The 15,049-nt window shown below is 38.5% G+C and overlaps 1 protein-coding gene across 1 annotated transcript in view; it reads left to right on the top strand.

The window, feature by feature from the left end:
• Positions 1-15,049, top strand: part of LOC134609074 (pituitary tumor-transforming gene 1 protein-interacting protein-like) — a 50,276-nt gene that overhangs the window by 14,315 nt on the left and 20,912 nt on the right. The window contains exons 4-5 of the mRNA XM_063452460.1: positions 12,838-12,949; positions 13,767-13,835. Coding sequence (XP_063308530.1) covers positions 12,838-12,949; positions 13,767-13,835 — 181 coding nt within the window. The remainder of the gene's footprint in view (positions 1-12,837; positions 12,950-13,766; positions 13,836-15,049) is intronic.

Genomic DNA, 15,049 nt, shown 5'->3' with positions numbered 1-15,049 from the left:
CTTATCATTGCAAAGATTTTGTCCTCTGGGGTTACAAATTGGTCAGGATCTGAGCACAACAAATGTTTATGCAAATATTCAGCATTAACATGCAAATTGGCCATATTATCATTCAAATTGCACTTGCTGAATTTAAATTGGCATCTAATACATATTTATATATTACGGTATTTTGTTTTTGTCTTTTAAAAACCTTATCTACAGCTTCAGGCAATGGTCATAAAAAATACAAATCACTGTTTAGGTCCAGTAACCTTTTAATTCTACAATTTTCATATGACGCTAACAGGAATACATCCTTTATAACCGAGAAGGTTTGCTCAAAATTATTGTGACCGGTCATGCATACATTAGTATCAAGGAATAATAAATTACGATTTCTGTATCAGAGGAGTAAAAAAAAAAAGAAAAGAAAATATAGTTGTTTTTTTTCTCCCTCATTTGAGTCTTTTCTGTGCCAAACATTATTATTTATTTTTTATTTATATTTTTTATGGGAACTTTGAGAAATCAAATAAACATGCACCAATTTACTTGGGCTTGCTCTCTTATCAGCGGGTATGTAGGGAAAATATATTTAAAGCCACCAGATGGCGCTTAAAAAAAAAAAACCCAAAAAATAAATAATAAATAAATGTTACATACCAATATTAACCCCTTAAGGACAGAGCTTCAGAAGCTTGTCTTTCACTTAATGACAACGGCATTTTTTGCATTTTTTGCTATTTGCGTTCAACTGCAATTTGCATTTTACTAATTTATTGCACCGACACATATTATATACCGTTTTTTAAAGGACAGAAAGGGCTTTAATTTGATGTAACACATATATATATAAATGCTTATTTATTATAAAAAAAAATACAGAAATATGCAAAAAAAATAATTTTTGTGTGTTTTTTTTACAGTTTTTGCAATAATAATGTGTACATAATTAGTGCAGGTTAAGGAAAGTAATTAAAAATAAATTCATTTAGTTGTTCTGAATTACAGAATATATAATGTGTCTGGGATTTTAAGTTTTTTTTGGTAGTTACAGGTCACAAAGCACAAGGAGTAAAATAAACTTTTTATGTGGAGCGATTTTAGAATTTGGTATGTTTGTCTTGTAAGCCTAATAGCCATAAAAGAAAACAAAATTGCCACACAAAAGTATATATTTATATAAAGTAGACACCACAGGCTATTTACCTAAGGTTGTTTTGACACTTTCTACGTAGCCATTTTACCGCCAACCTCTGCTAAATATTGGAGTAAAATTGTGTTTTTTGGTGGTTTTCGCACACAAACTTATAACAAAGAACTTCTCATGTGTATTTTGTAAAGTTGGTGTGTGCTATTCCTGTACAAAGTTTTATTATGTGTTCAGTTACTTCTGCTGAGTACAACGGTACCCCCATTGTATGTCTTTGGCCCTATTTTGTGAAGCTACAGTGCCATATAGGAGACCTGTCCTTTTCAGTATTCACAGTAGAATTTTGAGAGACGGATTTAATGAGCCTATGCTTCCATTTGGGGTATTATAGTAGTTTGACTGTTCAAAAAAACCCCACAAAGGCCTACCATTTGTAAAAGTAGACACTCCAGGGTATCTCATAAGGTGCATATTGTGCCTTAACATGCCCCCATTTTTTTACCATTACATGCCAAAGTATGTGGTAAAAAATAATTTTGTGCATATTTTACATACGGATTGCATTTTTGCTGGGCATTTTGTATATTTCATGTGTGCCACTAAGTTCAAACCCCCCAAATTATGCTCAGCTAAGTCTTCTGAGTCAAAGGACACCCCCATTGTATGTCTATGGCACTATTTCGTGAAGCTACAGTGCCATACAGGAGACCTGTCCTTTTCAGTATTCACAGTAGAATTTTGAGAGACGGATTTAATGAGCCTATGCTTCCATTTGGGGTATTATAACAGTTTGACTGTTCAAAACACCCCACAAAGGCCTACCATTTGTAAAAGAAGACACTCCAGGGTATCTCATAAGGTGCATATTGTGCCTTAACATGCCCCCATTTTTTTACCATTACATGCCGAAGTATGTGGTAAAAAATAATTTTGTGCATTTTTTACATACGGATTGCATTTTTGCTGGGCATTTTGTATATTTCATGTGTGCCACTAAGTTCAAACCCCCCAAATTATGCTCAGCTAAGTCTTCTGAGTAAAAGGACACCCCCATTGTATGTCTATGGCACTATTTTGTGAAGCTACAGTGCCATATAGGAGACCAAGCCATATCAGTTTTGACCGAACTTTGAATTTTGACGCCGGGCCTATGTGCAATTTCCAAGCATCTTTGCAGGTTTTAAATTCAAACTACCCCACAAAGGCCTACCATTTCTTAAAGTAGACACCCCAGGGTATTTCAAAAGGCATATTTTGAACCTTAGCGTGGGATCATTTTTCCGCTAGCGTGTACCAGGTGTAGCGGTTATAAGCGTTTTTTTCTGCCTTTTTGACACACAAAGTGAGTTTGCACAGTATATTTTGCAAACCATATGTGTACTACCACTGTATAATACTTCATATTTTGCTCAGCTATGTCTGCTGAGTACAAAAATAGCCCCGTATGTACCTTTGCCAGGTATATGTGGACATCGGAGGGGCACATTTGGGACACAGCCATTCCATTTTTTTTCAAATTTTGAATTTTTACGCTGTGCCCATGTCCCATTTTAGAGTATTTTACCAGGCTATATAATCCAAATGTAAGAAGGATACAATACACAATATGCGGGAGAGGAAGTGTTAGCAACCAGTGCTATAAACCACCTGAGTGGGAGCCCCTTATACCACTCTAAAAATCAAAATACAAATACATACAATTGGTGGAACACTTTGGGCGAATCTTAGGTAACTTCTGTACCAGTGCCGATACGCGTTTCGCCCCTATGGGGGCTTCCTCAGTCGGTGTAATGTTCTGGGTCCTCTTTGCTTTATATATCTAAGAAGATATATAAAGCAAAGAGGACCCAGAACATTACACCGACTGAGGAAGCCCCCATAGGGGCGAAACGCGTATCGGCACTGGTACAGAAGTTACCTAAGATTCGCCCAAAGTGTTCCACCAATTGTATGTATTTATATAATCCAAATACCCCATAAAGCCATACCATTTCTTAAAGAAGACATCCCAGGGTATTTCAAAAGGCATATTTTGAACCTTAGCGTGGGATCATTTTTCCGCTAGCTTGTACCAGGTGTAGTGGTAATAAGCGTTTTTTCTGCCTTTTTGGCACACAAAGTGAGTTTGCACAGTATATTTTGCAAACCTTATGTGTACTACCACTGTATAATACTTCATATGTTGCTCAGCTATGTCTGCTGAGTACAAAAATACCCCCGTATGTACCTTTGCCAGGTATATGTGGACATCGGAGGGGCACATTTGGGACACAGCCATTCCATTTTTTTTCAAACTTTAAATTTTTACGCTGTGCCCATGTCCCATTTTAGAGTATTTTACCAGGCTATATAAACCAAATACCCCATAAAGCCATACCATTTCTTAAAGAAGACATCCCAGGGTATTTCAAAAGGCATATTTTGAACCTTAGCGTGGGATCATTTTTCCGCTAGCTTGTACCAGGTGTAGTGGTAATGAGCGTTATTAAATGTATTTTTTTACTTTTTAAAACTTTTTTTACTTTTTAAAACTATTTTTTAAACTTTTGTTTTGATTATTCATTTTTTTAAAGTTTCCTAAACTTTCGTAAAACTTTTTTTTACAGATTTAACATTTTTCTAAGCTTTTTTTTTTACGTTAACCCCTAACTAGCAGTAAGCAGCACTAACAGTAAATTCCCCATTTTCCCATAACTCCCACCCACCCCAGCTAGCAAAATATTTAATTATACAATATTTAAATTAGTTAATTAAATACATTTAACCCCTGAGGGTTAAAAAATAAATAAAAGTTAATCGTCAGGGGTTAAAAAAAAAAAAAATTAGAACAGTATAATACTGTGATCTGTATTTTGATCACTGTAGGCAGTGATCGACTGTCAGGGAAGGGGTTAATTTTTATTTGGACTGGGTAAAGGGTTTATTTTTTAAAATTTTTTACTTAAATGTTATTAAAACTTTTTTTAACTTAATTTTTTAACTTTTTAAAGCTTATTTTTAAACTTTTTTTAACGTTAACCCCTAGTTAGCGTAATACTAAATCCCCCAATTCCCCACTAACTTCCACCCTCCCCAGCTAGCTAAATTTATAATTTTAAAATATTTAAATTAATTAATAAAATAAATTGAACCCCTGAGGGTTAAAAAAAAAAAGAATTAACCCTCAGGGGTTAAAAAAAAAATCAGATCTTAGTAAAATGTAATCCCTGCCAATTGATCACTGTAGTCAGTGATCAATTGGCAGGGAAGGGGTTAATTTTTTTATTAAAATGGGTAAAGGGGGGGTAAAGGGGGGTGGGATTTTAATTTTACTATTTTTTTTTTCCACCAGGTGGCAGGATCACTGAAGATCCGTCCCCCTGCACTTCACACAGAACCAGGAAGTGCAGGGAGGCGGAGGTGAGTATAGAGAGCACATGTGCCCGCTCAGACATGCTGTCAGAGCGGGCACATGTACTCTGACAGCCCGATCCGGTGCTCCCGGTCTGCCTCTAATGCAGAGGCAGACCGGAGCACCATTAACCCCACGATCGCCGCGATTGCGGCGATCTGGGGTTAATTTTAACGGGTGACGGACGAGGTCCGTCACTCGTCATTAACGCATTCCCCTGAGTGACGGACCTCGTCCGTCACTCGTCGTTAAGGGGTTAATACTGCATACATGAAAAGTCTACCAAACATTCTTGAACAGTGATATCTGTGTACACAATATACTCAATATGAAAAAATAGCACCGCTAAAAGTTATTTTTAATTCAAAGCCTTCTATATCCCCTTGTACAGCGCTGTGGAATTTGTTGGCGCCTTATAAATAATAATAATATAAGTAATGTAGATAGTAGATATCCTTATTTTATAAACAGCATCTCAAATGTCAGAGACCATTTTGTATAAGTGCAAACGCGCTAACCTCAAGATCAGCTTTAATAGATTAAACGCACACTGAGCATTGCTTTTGAAGACCAATCTAAAACATGACTGGTTTTCTATATTTATATCAAAGGCAAAATGTAAAACAGGTAAAGTAGTAACACAGAATAATATGATGCAAGTCACTAATTGCCCCCTCATTAGAATATCATTAAGATGTTTTTGGGTGCTGGATAAAGAAATGTTGGGTCTTTCCTATTTTCTCAACATTTTAATAATAAAACGTGAGTGAAACAAGGCAGACCACTTCGTTGAGATTAAGTAGTCTGGGTGCCTATAATGTCTCTTCAATTCACTTTTTGCCCTACACAGTAATGTAAACTGTGCTGTAAGATACATTTGAAAGTGAACATTTTGTTCATGCAAGCCGTTTGATTTACAGCCACTGAAGGTGTGGCTAGGGCTACATAATAAGAAACAAAACTAATTCAACTCCTAAATAGCAGAGAATTGATCAGTGAAGCTGCAGGGTCCCCAAAGCTGTTGCATTAAAGGACCACTATAGTGCCCTGTGGGTGCCCCCACCCTCATGGCCCCCTCCCGCTGGGCTGAAGTTGGAGGAAGGGGTTAAACACTTGCCTTTCTCCAGCGCCAGGCTCTCTCGGCGCTGGGGACTCTCCTCCTCCTTTGGACGTCATCGCTTGAATGTGAATGCGTGGCAAGAGCCGCACGCGCATTCAGTCAGCCCATAGGAAAGCATTCTCAAATGCTGTGAAAATCACAGTGAGAAGTGCGGAAGCGCCTCTAGCGGCTGTCAATGAGACAGCCACTAGAGGCTGGATTAACCCATAGGTAAACATAGCAGTTTCTCTGAAACTGCTATGTTTTCAGCTGCAGGGTTAACCCTAGAGGGACCAGGCACTCAGACCACTTCATTGAGCTGAAGTGGTCTGGGTGCCTATAGTGGTCCTTTAACCCCTTAAGGACCAAACTTCTGGAATAAAAGGGAATCATGGCATGTCACACATGTCATGTGTCCTTAAGGGTTAAGCCAAAGTTGTTTTGATGCTTAGAGTGTTCTTTAACTGTACCCATGGCTTAGCATTTTATTTGTTGTTTATTTTACCCCATTACCATACAGTATGCCACTTAGAGCTGAGATTTATGGTTTAAAAAAATTGGGTCTCTACTCCTCCATTTGATGCATAGTAGTTGGGAGAAGCCAAACATCATATAGCACCGGTCCCATGAATGCCATGTTAAGGGGTCTCCAGTCACACGGCCAAAAACATACTTCATGTGTAGCTTAACCTATTTAGTTCTAGCATTGACTGCCCATACTGTCACTGTGGCAAAAGGGTTCTTTAATAACATTAGCAAGTATTGCATTTTTTCCCACTGCATTCTCCATAAATGAAGCTTGTTGATTTTGGATATACCTGTAAGAGTCCTAGAGAAGCAGTTGATTGGACCGTTCTCCCAGGCACAGAGCACATATGCGTGCACAGAGCCGAGGAGGGGAGAGAGGCAGCGAAAGGTAGACATAGTTTTCAATTAAACCGACAAAAAAAATAAAAAATTCTACCACCATGACTACTTGTAAAAACAGAATTGGTCAACGAGTTTGGAGTAACCCTTTAACCAACTACATCTTATAATGGTGCTGTCAATCAGAGAGTTAAAGAAACATTTATTAATATTCTCTGGGGGAAAAAAATGGAACAAGCTGTATTAATTGGATACTTTAAAGAACTCTATGTGAGGAAATTGAAACATTTAACCTATAATAGTGCATTGGTGCATGGCAGTAAATTAGTAAAAGGTAAAATGATGGAAAAGCCAATTGCCTGAAGTCCCTAGGGGAGTTATGTGGCATTTTCGTCTGTTTGTAATCTATGCAAATAAGCCCAGCGTTCACGGTTATTAACATTTAATATCTGTCATTGCAAATTCATACTGGAGTGACAATGGCTTGCATGAATTATTCTACTTCGGAAAATGGAAAACGAACATCTTTATGAGATGGTGTAAGTAAATAGCAGCCTGAGACTTGCAATTCCCTAAGATGTACACTAGGTGGAACTCTAATCACATGCTGTAGTGAGTCTGCCTTCTGATTGTGATAAACGCTGTAATAGCTGCTAGATGGCTCTTTGGGACATTGCCATCTGCGAAAGCCATGTGATATTTAACATTTCAAACCATTTGGGGTTTATTCTATGTAAATGTTGTTGGCAGCAAGTATTCAACAATTATGGTTAAAGTATGCTACTCGATATAGTCACACGATGTGTACAATCGTGCTTCCCAATGAATGAATTTTCTTTATGGAATATTAATTTAATTTATCATGTACTGTTGGAGGGTTTTATGACTTGGCTAGTTTTATTTAAATTTGCAAATCATCTGAAAACAATTGCACCAAACCATTCATTTTGTAACAATTTACAATCTCAGATTCCCTTGTTTAAGGGATGTTTTTGTCCCATTGAATTAAACTCCTAAGCTTTGATGACATTTCATCCTGTACATAGATTGTACACTCAACTTGGTGTCATTATCATGATAAAGCCCATCTCCCCTTCTCCTCCAGTTCTTCAGGAAGGGACGGTAATGAGCTGTAATCAGCTGGTACCCAGCTGTGCTGAAATCGACTTGCTGTAGACTTTACTGGGAATATACTGGACAAAAAAGCTAAAATAATATGACTGCAGGATTCAGTACACCCCACTGGGCCTCCTCTGTTCACAGAAAATTAATTAAATTCATTATACATTTTATGAAAAGAAAATCCACGTATCTGTATACTCTTTAATACAGATAAATGCATAGTATGTCTCTTATAAACAAATTCTCTACATGTTGGATTCCACATGGAGTTAAGACTGCAACGACTGCCTACGTTTTGTGGGAAATGTATCTTACAAGAATCTGATATGCCAAGGATAATCATCACTAGGTTATGATTACTTTTATTTATTTTTGGGTTCATTAAAAATATAAGATATAAGATATAAGGCCCCTATAGGGGAGAAACTTTATACTACACACTTGCTGTGTGTGTCGTGTTTGGAGTTTGACACCCTACCACCAAGGCTGTTATTTAAGAGTTTTTTTCGAGAAGAGTGCCAGAAAATGTTTTTGTGTGTGTGTATTATATATATCTATGGAGAGCAAAAAACAAGTCGTAAGAGAGTGCTGAGGATGGACAACAGCTCAATTAGCCCGCTCAGTTCTCAAGCTGGTTTTAGCTCATCTTGTGCCATTACAAAGAGAATCAGACCATGCATCTCAGACTGATTCCACCCAACAGGGCAGAACAGATCCAAAATACAGGCCAGCTCTCTCTGCACAAGAGATACAGCAACCCCAGACGATCGTTTAAGCCTTGTTTGGCATCATTAGTGAGGCATAGCTGGCATAGCTGTTGTCCGTCCTCAGCACTTTCTTGCGACTTGTTTTTTTGCTCTCCTTAAGCTTAAAGGGTAATCCAGACGTGGACCCCTTGCTGACAGGGCCTAGAGAGACAGCTATGCCTCACTGGTGATACCTAACAAGGCTAAAACAATCGCCTGGGGTTGCTGTATCTCTTGTGCAGAGAGAGCCGGCCTGTGTTTTGGATTTGTTCTGCCCTTTTGGGTGGAATCAGTCTAAGATGCATGGTCTGGTTTTCTTTGTAATGGTACAAGATGAGCTAAAACCAGCTTGAGAACTGAGCGGGGATCCACCGAAGGGCAGGCTAATTGTGCTGTTGTCCGTCCTCAGCACTCTCTTGTGACTTGCTTTTTTGCTCTCCTTATATATATCTATATCCCAAACAAGAATACATGCTAAAAAAAATCACTATTTATTAGTTATACCTCAGATAAAAACATGCATGTATTTTATTATGCTTTTTTCCCCCATTGGCGGTATATCTAAAAACAGCTAGCAAAAGCTACAGATCTGTTATCTGCAATCTTCGCAAACCCTCGTCTTCTAACCCAGCCCAGACTTTGCCAGATAGGTTCCCTGAGCAATTGCCTGTATCTCAACCAGTTGTCCTGATTGACAGCCAGAGAGCTGTAAGCAGATTAATTTATAAATGTGGCAATTTATATTTTAAAATCTATATATTTTTTTTTTTTTAAAGGGACACTAGGGACCCATACCACTTCAGTTCATTGAAGTGGTATGGGTGCTGTGTCCCAGACCATGTAATTATTGCAGTTATTGATTAACTGCAATAATTACCTTGCAGGGTTAACTCTACCTCTAGGGTCTGTCTTGTGGTCTGACGACTTTTGTTCCATTTAATGACGCTGGACGTCCTCACACTATGCATGAGGACATTCAGCGTAATTTAAAACCCCATAAGAAAGCATTGAGCATTTCACCAGGTAAGTGTAAGGTGTAAGGAGTGTACCCCCATAGTCTCCCCCTCCCATATGTTGCCCCTCTACACATACAGACAAACAGATACACATGTAGACACACACATAGACAGATACATACAAACACACATACACAAACACATACTCACAGACAGACACAAACATACATACACACAGACACACATACAAACACACAGACAGAGAAATATTCATACAGACACAAATACACAAACATATACAAAATAATTTTTTCCTGTTTCCTACCTTTTAGGTACAGGAGGTGACTGTCCCTGGGGTCCAGTGGTGGCTCAGCCTGATGGGAGTCAGAGTTCCTACTCTGACTCCCTCCACTACCTCCTGCACGGATCCTGGTGTAAGCTGGGAGGAGTGACCAGGGCAGTCACTTCCTCCCAACCTCTGATGCCATCTCAGGGGGCCCGGTCATGCTATTAAAGCACCACAGCCCTCACCGGGCCCCCTGGAAATGAATTTCCATCGGGTGGCCGTGGCCCTAAGAGCACGGGCCACCCGATGGGCCCCTTCAATGCGGCCCCGGCTGTAACACCGCTGCGATCCCTGCAACTGCGGTAGTTCCGCCACTGTATGTACCACACGTTCAGATAAAACATGATTTTCTAGCTGCTCAACCACTGAACAAAATAAGCTTCCTGTACTTTCTGGTTAGAGGGTGTATTCTGTTGTTTTTTAGTATTTTCTCTATATGTTTTATTTAAAATTCATTTCCCTAAATTTGAAATTCACTTTGGATTCAATTTGAATTTCCAAAAATGCTCACTTTTATTAAATGACCCTGAGAGTGTTGGAGCATTAAAATCATTTTACATTTTGTATTTAGTCATCAATAAATGTCTATAATAAATAAATATAAGATGTTCGTCTTTGTAAAATAACATTTGTTCTTGTTCCAAATTGCACATTCAGCTACAACACTGCTAACTAGTGAGTCATAAAGACGCCTATAATATTCCAAAATAATCCTGATGCCTGATCACATATTCAGCCATACACCTTAAAAGGAAAGAGTTCTCCTGTGTCCTCTGAAAATGTTGAGAGGTTTGGCAGAGGGTAGTTACAATGACTAGCAGCAAATAAATCAAAAGATGTATTGTCAGTTCTTACAGATAACCGTGTAAAACATAAAAAAAAAAAAGGAAGATTCCCTACAGCTAATCCCACAATGGGTTATGGACTTCTCAACATTGAGTTAAAAAAATGTTGGTGTGGCCAGCAAATCTATGTAACTTAGTAAACTTTTACAGAACAAGAATGATTACTGTAAACAGAGTCACACTGGAAAATCTATTGTATTAGTGACAAATAACTATAGTACCACAAAATGCATAGTTTCATAGTAACCTAGTTTGGAAAAAGACTAAAGTCCATCAAATGCAATCTATAAAAAACATTCCTTTATGTTGTGTCTCAAAAAGAAGGCAAAAATAATTGTAGGACTTTCAGATTATGTTACAGAAAGTAAAGAAATAAATCATTTTTACTCCAGAATGGCAGTCATATTCCTCATTGATTCAACAGCCGGTTCACATGCATATTAATTAATTAATATCCTGGATTATTCAGTTTTAAAAAACAAAATAAGACAACCTAGAGATTTTCACATCTTTATTGTTCTTACTGTAAAGAACCCTTTCCTCTGCTGTTAGCAAAAACTAATTTCTTCCAGTCTAAATGGGTGTCTGTTATATATTATTGCTACTGAGCAGGTTAGCACATAGTGGTTTGTACTGACCCTGTACATGTTTGTACATTGCTATCATATTCCCTCTGAGGCACCTTTTTTGATTCTATAGAAAATAAATTCCGTTTCACTAGCCGTTCTTCATAATTTATGTTATCCATTCCCCTTACTAATTTTGCAGCTCACCTCTGCACTTTTTCTAGTTCTGACATGTCTTTCTTTAAGGTGTCCAAAATTGCACCACATATTCAAGGTGGGGTCTTACCATTGAATTGTAAAGAGGCAATAAGTTATATTTGCTATATTTAATAAGTTACATTTTGTTCACATATCTCAATACTCCTTTTTATACATGGCAGCACCTTACTAGCTTTTGCAAAGGCAGACCGAGATTGCATACTGTTTCTTTTTTTGTTATCTATATTTGTTCCAAATACTATTCATTTGATATTATTCCTAACTCAATTCCATTAAATGTATAGGTAGCTTGTGGATTCCTTATTCCAAAATGCAAGACTTTGTGTTTATCTCTATTAAATCTCATCTGCCACTTGCCTGCCCAGTCCCACATTTTATCCATATCACTCTCTAAATAAGTTATATCAAGTTCAGACTGTATTATATTACCTGATTTTTTTTGTCATCTACAAACACAGACACATAACTTATAGCCCACTTTAAGAGCATTCATAAACAGAATAAAGATAAGTAGACCCTTTTCTCCACGTACTACCATGGAACTACTCTCTGTACTCTAAAGCACAACTTTTGCTAATGAAGCAGTTTTATTGTATAGATCATGCCCCTGTACTCTCACTGCTCAATTATCTGCCATCTAGGAGTTAAATCACTTTGTTTGTGCAACCCTAGTCACACCTTCCTACATGTGACTTGCACGGTCTTCCTAAACACTTCCTGTAAAAAGAGATATAATATTTATACTTCCTTTATTACACAGTCTGTTACATTTAGAATGTCTTATCTCCTGCCCGGTAATAACTTCTAGACCTTGCAGGAGTCTTATGTCTGTGATTCAAGTTCAATTTACAGAACAGAATATGAATACTTCTAAAGTAAGGTAACATCTGATTGAAAATTAAACCATTCTTGTTTCATGCAGGCTGTGTGGTGTGTGGCTATGGCTGCATTGACAGAACAAAAATCCATTTAACTCTCTAATAGCAGAGAATTGAGCAGTTAGACTTCAGAGGCAAGATTGATAGGCAAAAACTGGTTCATTAAGTTAAAGTTGTTTTGGTGACTATAGCGTCTCTTAAAGATCACAGGTCCGAAGTTTCTATCACCTGTTTCTTGTAAGGCTTTTGTAATAGAGATTGCAACTCTGCAGCCACAGATTCTTTCTTAGTATTTACTGAAGAAAATAAATATTTAGTATTTCTGCCCTGTCCTGATATTCCTTGTTTACTCCCCCTCCCCCCTTTCAGATATACACAGATATAGCAACATAATGAGGATGTCTTCTTAAGTGAGCTACAGTTACCCCGAGAGCTGACACCAAGAGCAATAGTCACTAATGACACAATGTACACATGGATGAAAACAAACCGAGGGTTACTAATAAGAAATTGTCAAATTATAGCTTTGCTAATTCAACAGTGTGTTGTGCGTTCACTCAAAGACTAACCAAAGATACAGTTCTAAATAACTTGCTGATACAGCAAACTGTGAGCATTACCAAAACTCCACTGAAACTAATTTCTTTATCTATATCTTATTTTCTAGTAAACTTTGAAGCACTGATCATCGCAATGGGCGTGGTGGCGGGAGCAATCGTACTGACCATAACCATTTGCTGCTGCTACTGCTGTTACTGCAAGAAAAGTTCATATTCAAGGTTGGAACATCATTTCATACTTTTTTTTTTTTACTTTTTTCCTGGATTAGTCTTACTTATTGTGTTTTCATTGTGTACTTTTTATTTCTAAATCAACAAGTACATTTTGGTGCCGTGCCAGTCCCCATTAGAGAATTCTTTCAATGTATCTTATTTAAGTGTAAAGCTCTGGTGGCTTACGGAAAGATTTTCTGCGTGTACATTTTAAATTATTTTGTTCTGTCTGCTTTAAAGATATATTTGAAAGTGATCGCATTGAGAGTACAAATATCTGATGAAAAGGCCTTAGCTTTGCAGAAAATTGATGCAGCAGAATATTTATTTCTAAGATTTATGTGTTTGTTTACTCAACAGTCTGCTGGCTTTAAAGTAACTCGCTTAGTCTGGGAATAATACAGAATCATGTTCGATTAATAAGATAAAAACAATATACCGGTACATTCTGTATGCTCAGATAGAAATTATTTGAATGTCTACAGTTGTTCGCAGAAGCTTTAGCAGCAGCCTGGAGATAATGAAGTTACATGGTGTTAAGGTAGCTCAGTTAGTTAATACACCAATTCCAGAAAGTGTTTAAACTTCATGGCTGCTTGTTCATTAGCCGGCAGTGTCATAGTCACCTTTCATCTTTCCTAGGTTGATGAAGTTTTGCAATTATGTATCTCTGATCCGTGTTCTGTCCTTGTTATAACACAAACTGCAATATAGATAAATAACTGTTTTATCTCAATATTTACTGTGCTTGTGGGAAATATATGCTATTAAATGGTTACTCCAACCAAATTCTGAGTGTTGTATTCCATTGCTTTCTATCTAGTCGGATGGATGCTGAAGAAGAAAATCTTATCCGAGAACGTGAAAGAAGGCAGCAAGAGGCCGTTCAGAGGTAGGGGTAGCATTCTAACTTTTCTATTGGAAGACTACTGTGAGTTTTTAAACAGATTTTTTGTGTTTAGCAACCAGTGTTTATTTGATGTTACCTTATTCACCTGAAGTATTGTAACATAAGTGAGGCTTAGTTTTGGGAAAAGGTGGCGAAGCGAATAATGGGGTTTCCGAATATAATGGGTGCCTAATAAAACTTGTTTGCCTGTGCGTGAAAAGCGAAATATTAGTAACAAAATGCGCAAGTCACAGAACCTTGATCAACTATATGATCTAACTGTATTCAAAGAAAAGTGGGATGAGAATGAGATTCTGCAGACTGACAGGCTCTCCCCTGCCGGCTAAAGCGCCAGCCCTGCAATGTGCCTTCACGGACCGGAGGGGAGATCAGAGATCCTGGGAGGTCAGCCTGCAGCTCCTCCGGGTCCTGGTCTCGCGAGCACAGAGCGTTGCCGCGGTTACCGTAGCGATGCTCCGGATCTCGCGCGACTGAACTCTAGCCCTGGAGTTGTGGGCTAGAGTTCACTCTCACCACTGGGACCACCAGGGAATTTCCTGCCGGAATTCCAGGGATGGAGAAATGTCCCCCCTCCTCCCTCAGTAAAGGTAAGAAAGGAGGGGGGACATAAATGTATTTACTTTTATTAAAACAAAAAAAAAATTGTATAAAAAGCCCCCCTACCTACCTCACCACGCATTCACACACTGCCCCTACATACCGTGCCCCACACACACACATAAACTGTCCACACACACACACAAATTGCCCCCACATACACACACTGCTCCACACACACATGCACTGCCCCCCTACACACACACACTTCCCCCACATACACTTCCCCCACATACTCACACACTGCACCATACACACACACACTACCCCACACACACATACACTGCCACCCAATACACACATTGCCCCATACACTTATGCCCCACACATACACAGCCCCCCCACACACATTGCCCCAAACACCCTACACATTCACACACATACCCCCCCACACACACGCACTGAACCTTTCACACACACTGCACCCCTCACTCATTTCACCACTCACACACACCACTGCTCCTATGCCCTACTACAGCCCCATATCCCAGCAGACCCCAGGTAAGTTGTCAAACTGTTCTTAAACGGTTTGACTACTTACTCTGGGAGGGGGTCCCAGCACTCCTAGCACCATAACCACTACACAGAGCTGTAGTGGT

The sequence above is a fragment of the Pelobates fuscus genome, chromosome 4 (assembly GCF_036172605.1).
Source record: "Pelobates fuscus isolate aPelFus1 chromosome 4, aPelFus1.pri, whole genome shotgun sequence".
In the NCBI taxonomy this organism is placed as follows: domain Eukaryota; kingdom Metazoa; phylum Chordata; class Amphibia; order Anura; family Pelobatidae; genus Pelobates; species Pelobates fuscus.
The sequence above is the reverse complement of the archived record's forward strand: the minus strand, read 5'-3'. Positions and strand labels throughout refer to the sequence as shown.